Source organism: Epargyreus clarus, unplaced genomic scaffold, assembly GCF_041222505.1.
Source record: "Epargyreus clarus isolate Ecla_fem2 unplaced genomic scaffold, WU_Ecla_fem_2.2 ptg000006l, whole genome shotgun sequence".
NCBI classification, from domain to species: domain Eukaryota; kingdom Metazoa; phylum Arthropoda; class Insecta; order Lepidoptera; family Hesperiidae; genus Epargyreus; species Epargyreus clarus.
The window spans coordinates 9,346,981-9,363,045 of NW_027332214.1; the positions used below are offsets into that span (position 1 = coordinate 9,346,981).

Here is a 16,065-nt window from a genome sequence, read left to right on the forward strand (position 1 = left end):
CCCTAAGTTATCACGACGCTATGATGGATGACGTCCCGGCGGCCGTCAGACCTTCATCTGTCTTCCGAACCAGCTATGAAATAAATCTGGAGTGTATCAACAGCTTATCTGCAGATTTTGTTTTATATCATCATTCACCAGATATTAATAAATCGATCTTTACATTATTCTGTTTCCTACCGAAGATCGAAGTTTGACAATGACAGTATTCGGAAATTGTCATATTTCCGAATACATGTCTCTGATAGGTAAAAATTGGGTAGATTGATCATTTAATAACAGGCGTAGTTATGTATATTGTTTTGTATATTTTTGTAGTAATTACAAAATTATGTTTGTAAGTTAATTTCAGTGTGATGGTAGAATAATATATTTCCTTCAAATATCGCCCTTATAGAGCTTAGGATAATTTAGTATTTGAATTTAATATGTCATCATCATCAACCCATTACTGTCCCACTGCTGGGCACGGGTCTCCTCTCAGAATGAGAAGGATTAGGCCATAGTCCACCCCGCTGGCCAAGTGCGTATTGGTAGACTTCACACCTTTAAGATTTTTTTTTTATAAATCTCTCAGGTATGCAGGTTTCCTCACGATGTTTTCCTTCACCGTTTAAGCAAGTGATAATTAATTTCGAATTTAATATGTAAATATTTGTAAATGTGTCTAACTTTTGATATAAACGAAAGATTCATATCGTGAATGTACTCGTAGGCCCTATTTTTCTTTCTTCACAAACGATAAGCCGTTTAAAATATTTCACAAATTAAATATCTGAACAATCAAATCAAGATTTACCAATTTCAGTCGCTGAAACATTTTTAATATAGCGTAAAAACTTATGAATAGGCTTTTAAATACGTTGAACTTTTGATACGTTTTGTCTGCCTTCAGTTTATCAGAATAAGTACCTACTTGTTTTAAATATCATCACTGGAGAGGCTAAAACACTAACACGCAAAATGGCCCTTTTGATATGTATTTTTCGTATTTTTTTCTCTAAATAGGGTATACACAGTATGCGTTTAATCAATTTATAACTTTAGGAGCCGCCTTCTGTACATTTTTTTTATAATGATTGATGATTCGCGATTGTTTCCCTTTCTAAAGCGTTGTAACTCGGCTTGCTTACATATTAGGTGACAGCCTTAGTCCTAAAGAGAGACAACGGATCTGTGATCGACTTAAGGTAGCACCTTTGTACTATATGGCATTTGTCACAGACATTCATGGGCAGCCCAGGACCCTTATCATCAAGCATTGTTGCAAATGTTCAATCAATCGAGAGTGCTCGTTTACTACTTCAATCAAAATCTTATATATACAATTCTCGTGTCACAGTGTCAGTTACCGTACTCCTCCGAAACGGCTTTACCGATTTTCACTAAATTTTATATGCATATTCAGTAGGTCTGAGAATCGGCTACTATATATTTTTCATACCCCTAAGTGATAAGGATTGTTCACCATAAACATTTTTTTATTTATATGGCAACACAACGTTTGCCGGGTCTGCTAGTAACATATAAAATCAATATAGAAAGGTGATTAAAGGATATAGAAACTATGAAGAACTACCAACAGATTTCGAAAGTTTCTTTATAAGATACATGGATGCTATAAATCGTCACATTTAGGTATGAAGAGTCATAAATTGCTTCATATCTCCCCATCTCCGCCTTTTAGATTTATCACGTTTCGTATTACTCCTTTCAAAATACTGACGTTGACGATATTAGGTGTAGGATAGGTCATGCAATATTTTATGCTATTTTTGTTGCCGATATCCTGTAGAAATTTTGAACAGAATTTCGTTTTTAATGTTTTACAGAAACTTGATATTCGTCGCTTTGAAACAAGTCGGAAACTATTTTCAAAGGATTGTTAATAATATCTCAACGAACATGGCCCATTTAACATATTCGATTAAAATAACGTTTTCTTTATTGTTGATATCTTAACATAAAGCATGTTCCTAAAAGTGTCGAACCGATTTTAAGAAGATATTCAGATAATATAAACATAGACAGCTTTACTGGAAATGTTAGTTTTATACACTACTGCATCATATCTAGGGTTCTCGTGTAAAATAAAAAAACGCATTAAATAGTTTTTCAACAGTTTCCTTTGAAACCTATTACCGGCCGAGATTCTAACGAAGCTCTCACAAGAGATATATGGCTAAAAGCATTTCAAAGTTATCCACAAAAACACAATGTAAGTAATAAAAAGAGTAATAAAATGTACGGAAAGTTTCAAAGTGCTTGATTAAAACTTTTTGAAAGTACACATCCCAGGTGCGCTGTGATTACGCGAGCTTTAAGTTTAAGGGCTTTAGTTCAAGCAATACATTACTTTATCTACGAACTACATAAAAGGTCTGTACCCTTACCATGAGTTTTCCAAACATCCGACAATTTTACATTACGTTTACTCAATCCATTATTAGGTTCCGTTAGCTTTAGTAGACTGAGTTAACGTAAGAATAAGTGCTCAAGTCTTTTTGTCTGCCTCACATGTTCGCAAAAAAGAAAGACAAAACATAATGCGCCATTTTGTTAATTTAGACTCTGACACTATAGTTCTCATACAATCTGTTAGGGGCGATGATTGGAAACTGTATGGGCAATACGTAAACAAATACCAAAACAGTCAAATTCGTCAAAACGTAAAAACTCATGGTAAGGGTACTGATTTGTCCGGGTTAAATAATTTTATTTATTAACCTATTTAGTATAATAGATCTTGATTTATAAAGTGATACAGCGATTAAATAATGCTTTTAATGATCTATTATATTTTATCAAAATTTTAAATTAAGAATATTTAGTGTCAGTTACTTTATAATACTGAATAAACTTTTTTTAGGATTGTAAAAAATTTAAAAACTAATAACTTTTCATTTGTTCTGGAATATAACAGAAAAAGAAAATCATCGTCATTACGAAGAAGACAGCCAAACATAATTATATTATTTTTGATCCATGTCAACTATAATAACTTTAAAGTACATCAACAATCTTCCAAACAAACTGTTTATAAATTTTGAAGAGAAAAATTTAAACTAGAGCTTTGAAGAAGAGCAGCAATCATGAAACTTTGACTATAGACGCAGCGCCATGGAAGCTCTCTAGGGGCCTAACTTTTCCAAAACTTGTCGAATATTATTATAACTTTAGTTACTTTATTCTTGTATACATATTAGAAGGCGGAAACCCCTTTGTGGTACGACTCCGGCGGCACCAACGCCACGCATATTTCTGCCTGATAATAGCAGTGTTAAGCGCTGCTGTGTTCTGGTTTGCAGAGTGGGGAGACATACTTCTCCGAGACATTCCAGCTTAGTCCTCTAGGTTAGCGGTGTATCTATGGCCAAGCTCAGGTAGGAATGTCTAATCTGGGGTTGATTACAGATTTCCATAGGCGGCAGTAGCCACTATCAGGTGGACTGATCGCTCGTCTGCTACTCCTATATTATAAAAACAACCATAATCTATAGTCTAAGTACGTCTGAAATAGTATACTTTTCAAATAGTGAAAGAATTTTTCAAATGCATGCTGTTATTCCGAAGATTATCCACACACACAAATACAAAACGCAATTATCTTTTTGCAATACTAATATGAAAAGTCAGTAAAAGAACGTTAGCGCATCGCACCCAATTCTACCATTTAAAAACTTTAGAAACTTTTTTGAGAAAACTCCAAATATTTTATTCACGATTTTAAGATGATCTCAGTTGCGAAAGCACCTCATTATTTTAGCGCATGAAAGCGTGTAATAAACCATTTTTCGGGTCATATTTTTTATGAAAACCTGGCCGTAACGTTGGTCATGAATAAATTATTTTCATTCCACATTTAAGCTGAAATAATCCTGGGATTAAGAACAGCCTGGATTGACCTTTTGGTTAACGTAGCAACAGTGTCAGGGTTGGGTGTTTTAAAAAATATTAATACGTACCATTCCACAGGGACTGGAATGAAATGAAATAATGAAATGAAATATATTTATTTTGTATAGGCCAACGGCGGCACTTACAAATTGTCAGTTACAATATTTTCTTAAACTACTACCGGATCGGAACGCGACCTCTACTGAGAAGATCCGGTAAGAAACTCAGTGGGTTTGTCTTTTTTAATTTTAAAAATAATTATTCTCTTTTTAATTTTTTTTTAAATGCCATTATTTTTACATATAATTAATAAAGCATTAGCTCCAGTATCTTGATTTACATTTATCTAAAAAAAAAAGAAGTTTGTTCATTTTCAAAAGCCAATATTTTTATAAGTACAAAAACTTTTATCCCGCTTCACAATAACTCCATCTCGAAACAATTGACGGTGGACATGACATATAAGTCAGATCGACTTATTACCAATTGGTGATAAAATTTATGGATGGCACTTTTCCTCTCCATTCTATTGCTTCTATATAGTTGGATATTAGTAGATTTACTTCACGCGGAATAATGTAAGTTATACTTCTTTTGGCGTCTAGGGAGATACCGATCGCTGTCTCTCCGATAAGTTACGGAAGTTGATACTTATGTAACGTAACTCACATACGGAAGTAAGTCACGAGTCAAGTTGCGCATTGGTTCACACTATTGAAGGAACCTCTAAAAAGAAAAATAATAACGTAGAAAAAGGATATAGAGGGTAAGGTAAGGTAATATATTTTTTCATGGATTAAAATTTAAATGCTTTTAATAGAATAGCTGAAATGAGTAGTAGTCGTGAGATGATAAGAAAGAGTAAGTAAAAAATATTGTCATACTTACATAGTTGTACTTCAAATCTGGATGCATGTAGTCTACACCTGTAAACAAATGTTCAAATTTAAAAAAAAAAAGGTAAATTAGCCATTCTACCAATAAAACTATTAATAAAATACAGTATACATTAGACGAGATTAATGGACCCATATCAGTATATGACTATATTTCTAACATACCTAATAGTATAAATATGTGTCCGAGTATGAAGACTTTACGTAGTTATGTACTAAGATAAAGAGTTTTAGTTCTATTGAAGTTATTTGTAGTATATTAAAATAACCAAGTTCAAAACCTACCATCGTCCATAATAGCAGTGGTCACGTTCACCCCGGTGTACCCTTGCGCCCATGCCGCTTCAACGTTGAGATCCAGTTTCGGCTTCCCTCCATTTTGTCCGGTGTTCTTCAGATACCACTGAAGGGGGAAGTAGGGGTCACGCGGCTCAGCTGCGGGCTCGGTCTCAGGGAGACGGAGCGGTCTAAAGCCGCGCTTGACTCGCTTGAACCCAGGTTGCTGGATCGCGGTGTGGACCTGGTGAAGAAGATTTCCATGTAAAAATAATTGACAAATGAAGACGCTTTATAATTTTCTACATTTATAGCTCCACAAAGGGATTCCCTCTCGTGGGTGAACATATACAAAGAATGGATGATTACCCAAGTAAAATAGAAATCAAATTGTATTATTTAGACGTCTGACTGACCGGAGATGAAACCTGGAGTCTTTGCGTGTTAGACCGGTATATTGGCCGCACTGCTACGCGTGTCACCATCATAGAAAAGATTTGAGATATAATAAAAGTAAAAAATAATACAAATAACTTGACCAATGAGGGCATGCTCGTCTGCTACTCTTATATTATAAAAAAATTAGCTTCTGGAGACAATATTATTTTAAAAGGAATGGTAGTATGTATAAGAAAGATATTTAAATGTTTACATAATGAATCCTTAAAACGTTCTACGAAACAAAATTACGGTAAATCTAAGTTACTAAAGTTTAGTGATGAAGATGAAATGGTATCTGCGATGGATTACCCAAGTTTGAAAATTTACGAGGGTATCGTGTAAGCCTTATAATGTATTTCAGAATGAGATTACTCAACGGTTTCCAACTTTATTTCGATCAGCATAATAAAATTTCGGCAATGTATTCCTTGGCCAGAACGCCGGAGGCGCGTAATTTGACGCAATTTAGAAAATTACCAATTTAAATTTTCTAAATATCGATTTTGAATGCTTTATTGGATATTAAGTTAGCCACTGTAATAACTGAACTGTAATCATTTTCTTCAGAATATGTAATTGTATTCTAGTAGTGTCGTAAGGGAGACATAGTTTTCTTTTAATCCTTAAGGGTAGCGGCGCATCCGTGGCTGATCTTAGGTAGGAATCTAAACTTATCTGGGGTTGATAGCAGGTGTCTATGGGCGGCAGTAGCCATGTTCGCTTGTTGAAAAAATACTATCATGTGTAGCAGGTGTAGCGGTCAATAAAACCATACACAGCATAGTTATAGTAATGTGAATGTTATAAATAGGTAAATTCTACATTTTACGCCCAAAATCCTGATCCTAAAGGGTTCTTATTTAAAGATGAGATCCGTCCCCAACAATGGGAAAGTGATCTGTTAATGATTTTGATCTAACTATTCCAATATGTTCTACGATTTCTCTATTTTTACCTTTTTTAAAATAATACATCCGAAAAGACTTTAAACAATGGTTTTAGTCGTTTAAAATTTCACAAATTTTAAAGTTAAATTCTAGACATAAAACTAAAAGTAGATGAATAAATTCTAACCTAAATACTCATTAGCAAAATGTAATTGCTCTACATAATCTCTCTTCAAGCCTCCGAGGATTACTGGTGGCTTAGTTAAATAATGGACCTCGCTTTGATAAATACAAGGAAATTTATTCGTGTTAGTCAAATAAAACCAAATTCTAATTAGGATCGTCCTCGCGTTAAATTTATTCTTTCTCTGTATAATTTTCTATCACTCTAATAGGTAGATAACATATATTTCTATTAGCCCAAACATTAAATAAAATGTATAACTACCGCCCAATATAATATACCTGGTATGAATAAAACTTTCTTCATCTCTCCGACGTCACTTTATAGGCAGATAACATAATAAATTTTATATTGCTTATTTTTACCTAAAATACTAACTAAAATGACTACCAATTCATTCAGTAACAAGGCATCAAATACATATTCTTTACATACTGTTCTACATCAATCTAATAGGTAACTAACATAAAACATTATTATTTGTTGTTTGAGCCCATCATACAAAATAAAGTGCAATACAACTACGCACATTTAATTTAATGACAAGACATATACTCTACTTTCTTCTATACATTTCTTCTACATAACTATTACATAAACATTTTGTTTCGTTTTAACTCAAAATACTGCAGCCTAATTCAGATCTATGTGGGCGTCACTTCATTGACCAATTTGGAATGCCCCGTGTAATACAAGAGCGTAGTTTACCCGTGTTCGCTTATCTGACATAATGTAATAATCTAATGTTATCACAGCTAATATCATATAATATCTCGTTATGGTTACTTAGCGTCACAAAATGAGATTGCTTTAATTCACACTATGACAATGAATTTTTTTTTTGTTACACGTATCTAAAAGTTAAGAAAAAAACAAAACACTTGGGATCACTCGGGCGTCTTTCCGTCCGTCTGTCACAGCCTCTTTGCTCGGAAAGTACTGGACCAAATGAATTGAAATTATTACCCATGTACCACTCCATGACCGAAAATCAAATGTATGAAGCAAACAACAGAATTTTGAATTGGCCGTGACTTTTGGGTGGTAAAATAAAAAATATATATCCTTTTTTCTGGGTGTAATAGAGCGATACTTTTTCAAGTCTATCCAACTTAGTCCTTAGAGGTAAGCTACGCAACCTCAAGTAGGACGCTAATCCTATCTAAGCTCATTACAGATATAGCTGGCAGGGGCCACTTACCATATGGTAGACTAAGTTGATTTAGAAAAAATCGCGTGGTGATGAAGACTACCATCTTTTAGACATCTTGGTAACAAAAACAATGCCTACTGTAGTCATAGATTAGTAAAGATTACTCACTCCTAACAAGAAATTGTACCCAGTTTTAAGAATTGAAATAGTTGCGTAAAAAAGTTTTGCCACGTCTCCGTGCTAAAATGTGCCTAAAATATTTGAAATAATTATTTATTTATTACTTAAATTACGCAATTATTACGTAAATTAGTTATTTATTCGTAAATTTTCTCTAAAAATGTTTTTATTTGTCAAGGATTCAAAAAAAGAACTTACTAAAATAAGCCGTTTGTGGCTTCATTCAATTTCAAGGCGGCGAAGTATCTTTACTTATCTATGACTATAGTAGGTAACCTGTAGGTGGGCACATGTCAACTTTATTTATTTTGCCCCCATTTCTTAGGTTTAACGTAATTAGTGACATCGTGGGCAGTTACTCAGAGCCGTGGGCAATTACAAGACACTAATTACGCTAAGCTCTGTGGGAAGCTAATCAACGGACTTATACTTGGAGTATTGTGGCTTAAGTGTCATTTTATCTACACTAATATTACCTAATAACAGCAGTGTTAAGCGCTGCTGTGTTCCGGTTTGAAAGGTGTGGTAAGGGGAGACAGGCTTTTCCGAGGCGTTCCAGCTTAGTCCTCAGGGGTAGCGGCGCATTTTTGGCCGACTTCGAGTAGGAATATCCAATCCTATCTGAGGTTGATTACAGATGTCCATGGGCGGCAGTAGCCACTTACCATCAGGTGGACTGCATGCTCGTCTGCTACTATCCTTACTTCCTTACTAATATTATAAATCCGAAAGTAACTCTGTCTGTCTGTCTGTCTGTATGTCTCTTCTTCACGCCTAAACCACTGAACCGATTTTAATGAAATTTTGTAAAAAGATAGTCTGAGACACGAGAAAGGACATAGGATAGTTTTTATCCCGGAAATCCCACGGAAACTAGGAATGGCGATCTAAGATCGATTAATCGGAAAATCGATCTTTTGGACCGAAAAGTCGATTATTTTAATCGATATTAGTAAAGGATTGAATCGTAAACTATGCATTTGATCAAGTGATGATCTTTAGCAAAGTCGTTGTCCATGACACCACGAAGATTTCAGAGTTGTTACGACCAATATTCGCCAGATGGCACCACTGTCATTCCAATGATAGTACGAATTTTCAGTTTTATGTAAGTTAGTATGTCATATTATTATGTTTTAAACGCGGGCGAAGCCGCGGGCAAAAACTAGTTATATTATAAAAAAATAAATATAATTGTACAAGAAACATTAACGCTGCACTCTAATGGATTGAAGATAATTTTACTCCCAGGTAACACTAATTACGGTACAAAGCTTAGCGCCGCGGGATCTAATCTGATGTGATTATAAGAAGCTTTCCTCACCCCGTCTCTTTTATTTATAGTAGCAAAGAAATTCCTGTTTTTATATCTAAGTGCCTGCTGTTAATATTTTTACATTATGCCTCTAAATATTTTCGTGGCTCTATTTAATGTATTCAACGCAAAATTGGTACAATTAACACCAAAAATAGTTCTTACAGACAGATAAAAACGTTAGTCCTTAATTAAGAAAAGTTGGATGGGTGAAATCGTTCGAAGATCGATTTTTGGAGAGTGATTCTTTAGGCCCCGATGTTTTTGTGAATCGATTTAAGTATTACACTTCGATTCGAATCGATTCAAGAATCGATCTTTTTCGGAAAGAATAGCCATCCCTCTTGGACGGTACGTAAAGCTGTCGGTCCCATTTGTTACCCATAAATAGTAGTTGTTAAATCTCGTCGGAGATCTTTAAGGCGGTTTGAGAACATCCGGGTTTGGCCACTAATCCGTATCCCGTCCAATAAAATCTAAACTAACGAGGTATACTACACTGCTTGTGAACCACAGTAGTAGGAGGACCTGTGCCCAGCAGCAGTTTTTTTTTTTATATAGACTATAAGAGTAGCAGACGAGCATGCAGTCCACCTGTTGGTAAATGGCTACTACCGCCCATGGACATCTGTAATCAACCCCAGATAGGATTAGATGCCTACCTGAGGTCGGCCATAGATGTGCCTGAGCACTAAGCTTCAAACCCAGATCACAGCAGCATTTAATGCTGCAGTTATGAGGCAAAAACAGGTGTGGCGGTGGTGCCGCATGAGTCGAACCATAAAGAGTTCTACCATCTTCAAATTACGCGGCCATATCAATAAGTACACTATGTATTGTATATCCATGTAAAGACCTTGAATACATGTAGATCGACTGTTACGAATTTATCTACACACTTCCGTATAGTAACACCTGATCCTATTAACAAGATACAACTATAATCAATGTCGAATTAGAAAACATATCGTAAGCACCACCTGATATCATTGATTGATATGACACGATAGGACGCTATAAGCTTTAGCGGAATTTCCGTATCTACTTAATAAAAGTTACAGTGACTGACAGACAATACAGCTTAAGCCTGGATCTAGTAGCCTGAAATTTTCAGGAGGTAACTAAATGACGTGAATGAGTAATAAGAAAGGATTTTTTAAAATTTTCCCCTAAGAAAGCTAAATGGGATGAAGACTTTTTTTTTGTTCACGAGGGGGAACCCTTCAAAAGGTACCCGGCGCCGTGGGAGCGACGCAGAGTTATGTGGGTTTTTTACCGCGCTAAAACCCCCCCGGTGGCCGTCCTCGGCGCTGCGTAGAGGGCTCCGGGATCTCCAAAGGAACGCAACCGGAGTCCTCTTAGCGCGTTGCGCCGCCGGGCTCTGCCCAGGTGAGCTTGACGCTCGCCACACCATCTGGTGCGTACGACGGTATGCGACCACACATACCGCCGCCCTTCCCGGGGTCGCTTACCGGGCGGTTCGAGCTCCCACTCTTACCGCCCGCTCTTATGGGATGAAGACCTATTATACAAAATAGTATTTTAAAGGAGGCAAAATAAGTTTGGTTCATCGGGAACGTACCTACTACGGTTACACTTATTTCTAACACACACAGTTCTTGGGTTTCGATAGACTATCTTCGTCCTCAGAAGTGGAAACGTATTAATTTTTGTAATTCACTTTTGGTAGAACCCCCGTTCTACGTAAAGTACCCTTAGTAAGTGCTTACAGTACCCATAGTATGAGTTTATACGTTTTTCCGAAAAATGACTGTATTCGTATTTGTTTACATATTTGCCCATACGATTGGAAGAACTGATTGGAAATGTATGGAAAATACAAAAACAGTCATTTTTTTTAAAACTGATACTAAGGGTACTGATGTCCATGAGCGTTAGTAACCACTTACCATAAGACGAACTGCAAACTCGTTGCTATTTCAATCTTATAAAAAATTAAGAAATAAATAAAGAAAAAACAACGTTTCCTCTTTACATACATTTTTCATAAACCGAAGCGTTCACTTAAATTATGTTAGTTTACATCAATGTTGCAAGACCCCCTCGCTCCGCAAACACCGCATGGGCTATTAAGCTTACAAGATTGTAAGATTGTTAAACTTTGTTAAGGGTTTTACATATAAAGTAGAGCGGGGAAATACATGTGTGGTTACATTAACATCGTAAAATAGATCTTTCGTAAATAGGTCTACTTTTGTGTTATTAAAGTGGCAAAAGAGAACTACAGATGCGCATGGTAGAGATCGCTCCAGGGCTACCCTAATTTTGGAATCCTGTGTCCAGTGGGACAGTGAGACCTTTATAGTTTAGTATTCAAACAAGCTGTATTTGATATTAAGTGATCACTGATATCTATTGACATCTGTTATTAACCTCAAATTGGAGCTGAGGCCTATTTATGACCTCTGGAAATTATTTTTTTTAGATGGGTTTGCATATGACAGTATGTACTAGAGTAAAAGCAAATTTCTCGATCCATTCATAAACAATGAAGAACACAACCAAATACACCAGCGCTATACTGCTGTTATTTACCGCAAAGTGAAGAGGCGATGGCGTCTTCGCAGACAAACCATGGATGATTCTATCACAATTTGTACATTGATAGGGTTACTCACCAAAGGATGCTGCTTCAGTAATCGTGTGTGTGCGATGGACCGGCGTGGCCGAGCGTGCGGTAACCCTCGGTGGGCGAAGTGCCATTCCGTGTCAGAGCCGAGGACCTGAGGACAAAATAATAGATAATTAAATACATTTTACATTTATATCCCTATATTCATGTAGGGGTGGTACATGAAGTTCGTTTCCTATATTCCGTATTGTGGGTGCTACTAACACGAAGTACACAAATACCCAAATTCAGAACGGAAATCTTAATTTGACGTTGTTTGCCTAGCCGGAGATCGAAACGGGAACACATTACCGGTATAATTGTAATGGTGATGCGATGTCAATAATAAACGATTTAACGTCCTATTCTATGAATCGTGGGTGGTATATACATAAACAAAGTACACAATTCCCAGACCCAGAAATTAAATTTAAAATCAAGACAAATAAGTATCTGGCTAAGTATCCTAAGTATCCAGGCAAGTGCCTGGCCCGAAACCTAACCCGAATCCGGTACAGGTATGATATGGTAATGCTCAAGAGTACTCAAGACACGTAATGAAATAAACAACCGAATCCTAAACCATATTTTTTGGAAGTTATGAAAACAAAGATAATAATATCTTCTTCTTCTTCTTTCTCAACCATTCCTCACCCACTGCTGAGTGTAGGTCTCTTGTAATGCACGCCACTTTTTTCGATTTTGGGCCTGAGTTGTCCAAGCTTTACCCGCTACTTTTGTTATGTCGCCCGTCCAGCGCATGGGCTGCCGTTCCACATTTCTGTGTCCTGTCCTAGGCCTCCACTCCAGAACTCTTCTTCCCCATCTTTCATCAGCTTATATGTCCGAATAATTCCAATAATAATTTCATATGAATACTATTTAGGACTTTTAATTAGGAACATTTAAGTTGGCATATCTGAATTACCTAATGGGGTGTACCTATGTGCCCGAATACATCAACGCGACTGTACCCTTACCATGAGTTTTTACGGTTTGACAAATATCACTGTTTTGGTATTTGTTTACATATTGGCCCATACTATTTCCAAGTTCGGACACAATCCGCTAGGGGCGCTGATTGGAGATTGTACGGGCAAATACGTAAACAAATACCAAAACAGTCATATTTGTCAAAACGTAAAAACTCCTGGTAAGGGTACTGTTGCCAAGACGTATTAGGAAATACATTAAGTTCTACCTTACATAATATAATCACATCATATTCACTACAAGTAGTAAATCCATTAAAGGATTTCCATACTCAATTATGTTTCAAAGCAAATCCTTGTTACAAAATACACTCAGTATTCCACGTTTCAATTCCCTTAATTCCCTACCCTCTAAAGCTCTATATAACAACCCTTTAACGTTATTGTATCAACTACAAAGACTTAATATAACACAATGTTACAACGCTATTCTACTAAATATATTATCCTAGTTCAATACATTTTCTACATTCCAACGAAACAAATCGTTTTGCCAAACGCCGAAATGAATCACTTCGGAAAATGGAAAGTCCTTTGTTTTCCGAGGAAAATAGCACTGGAAAATTCTGGAAATATTCAACACGTTCCGATTGAAACAGAATTGTGCTGTAATGATGAATAGCTCCGAGTTTAGTATTTACATTTCACTCTAAACAGTTCGTATTGCTGCGTTTTATTTTGTTCAACGGAAAAGTTTTACAATTATACAGACATTTTTACAATTATACTAAACAATACATAATATTCCTTTTTTATAAAATTTAAGCAGCATTTAAGCAATAATGAAATGGATTTAGAAGGTGATACAATTCTCTGTGGTTCAACTCTGAAGGCTTAAAAGGCTTAACAGTAGTGGTAAATGCTTCCGCGTTATGGTTTGATTGTGGTAAGGACGACATGTTTTTCAGTTGCGTTCCAACTTAATCCTTAGGAGTAGCAAATCTGTGGTCGACTTCAGGTTATATATAATATTAGGGCCCCTAATATTATCTGGAGTTGATTACAGGTGGATCTATGACCTGAAGAAGATAGCCCCGCTGGATTCCAACGGTTCTGTAACGTAAGTTCTGTCATCAGTGACGGTCTGTATAGCGTAGATAAGGGAAAGCTTATGTTTAGCAGTTGACTCTCAATTGCTGATGGATGGAAGTAACAATAACGAGTAGAAAGTTTACACTTATATCTCGACGAGCTTTTGCCCGCGGCTTCGCTCGCGTTAAGAAGTAATATTCTCATCCCCTATTTTATCCCCTTGGGGGTAGAATTGATCAAAATCCTTCTTAGCGGATGCCTACGTCATAACATCTACCTGCATGCCAAATTTCAGCCCGATCCGTCCAGTGGTTTGGGCTGTGCATTGATAGATCACTATGTCAGTCCGTCACCTTTGAGTTATATATATTTAGATATAAGCTCAGTTCATATTTGAGTTAGTACCCAAGCGTTAATTTTAATGTTGGATAATATAATTTAACGGGATGAACAATTTTAGATACATACCCCGCAGATAACAATTACATAACGCACTGTATAACGCCACGGCAGCTTCACGATATTAATAAAGTTAAAGTTCAACAAATCCCTCTGGTACGTTACTATCTATTTACTAATTAAATTCTATTAACACTCTATATATTAATTAAATGAATTGTTAGTTAATGCTTCCACATCTCGCAAAAAAATTGGATAGAAATTATTGATACGAATTTAATTTAATGACTACGTCATAATAACTATTTATTAATCTGTGACCACGTAATACAAATACGAGTATAAGTAGTGTGGTCATTGCGTACGGAAGCTAACTAAAATTGTATCTGTCAGGAAGTAACTTTCCCACACTTATTCTACTTACTAACAGCAGTATTAAGCACTGTGTGTTGGTTGTAAGGTGTGGTTTGCAAGATATACTTATCCGAGGCGTTCCACCTTAGTCCTTAAGGGTAGCGACGCATTTTTATCCGGCCTCAGATAAGACTCTAAACCTATCTGGGATTGATACACATGTCTATAGGCGGCAGAACCCACTTGCCATCAGGCGGACTGCACACTTGTTTGCTATTTCTATATTTGAAAATAAATCAAATAAAGACATGTAAGTATGTGTTTGTATTGCGAAAGAAAAAAAGAAAATCTCAATACATACGAATCTATATACCTACTGACCCTTTCTCGAAAATCATTAGAAATTCACGAAAAGGGACGGCGAAGGGCACGGCCACGTTTCTACTTAACAATAAGGGACCAATTTCCCTTTAAGTACGGGATAAATGAAACGAACGAAGTAAAAATCACGATTGCGTGAAGTTATTGGTTTTTTCCAGTGAATGGGAAGGTTTTAATTGGCTTGTAACATAAGATTTACGAAAATGAAAAAATATATAGACTCTTTGGTGCGAAACCCTGATGAGATTGCAGCCGATATTGTCCTTATCCGATTCTGGCAGGGTCGATTAGAGCAGGCAAAGATTGCTTTGTTGCGGTGCTCTATTTTGTTTTTTTTTTCTATAATATAGCAGTAGCAGACGAGCATGTCCACCTAATGCTATGTGGCTACTGCCGCCCATGGACATCTGTAATCAACCCCAGATAAGATTAGATATTCCTACCTGAGGTCGGCCACAGATGCGCCGCTACCCCTGAGGAATAAGCTCGAACTCCTCGGAAAAGTCTGTCTCCCTTACCACACCCTTCAAAACGGAACATAGCAGCGCCTAACACTGCTGTTATTACTCGTAGGTAGAAATAGGTGTGGCGGTGGTGCCGCCGGAGTCGAACCACAAAGAGTTCCACCACCTTCAAACTACTGTACTAAGGAATCAACACTTTCCTACACATCCGATAAGATTAAAAACGTTCATTCTTCATATTGAAAGCTGAAGTAATATTTTGTAATAGTAACTTGATATCAATAGGCGTCTTTCCTGAAGTCAACAAAAGACGTGTAGGTTGCCTTGAAAACTGCCATCAGTATAGTGATACTTGATACTGTATAGTGAATAGTGATACGTGATACTGGCAGTGGCCAAATGTTAACCTTATTACACCCTTAAAAATGGAAACCAGTAAACCAAAACAAAGTAGCGTTTTATATACAGAAATAGTTTGTAGTATTGAAAAATAAACAGGATGAAAATAGGCAAAAGCAGTCGCAAACCTCAATTACCTCTCGACATTCAATTGGAAGACCTTGCCTGAATGGTGCTGTAATA

The 16,065-nt window shown here is 36.4% G+C and overlaps 1 protein-coding gene across 1 annotated transcript in view; it reads right to left on the bottom strand.

Moving 5' to 3' along the window:
* amon (prohormone processing protease amontillado) overlaps positions 1–16,065 on the bottom strand; it is a 110,000-nt gene that overhangs the window by 45,942 nt on the left and 47,993 nt on the right. The window contains exons 2-4 of the mRNA XM_073074001.1: positions 11,869–11,973; positions 5,079–5,313; positions 4,786–4,823 (exon numbers count right to left, since the gene is read on the bottom strand). Coding sequence (XP_072930102.1) covers positions 4,786–4,823; positions 5,079–5,313; positions 11,869–11,973 — 378 coding nt within the window. The remainder of the gene's footprint in view (positions 1–4,785; positions 4,824–5,078; positions 5,314–11,868; positions 11,974–16,065) is intronic.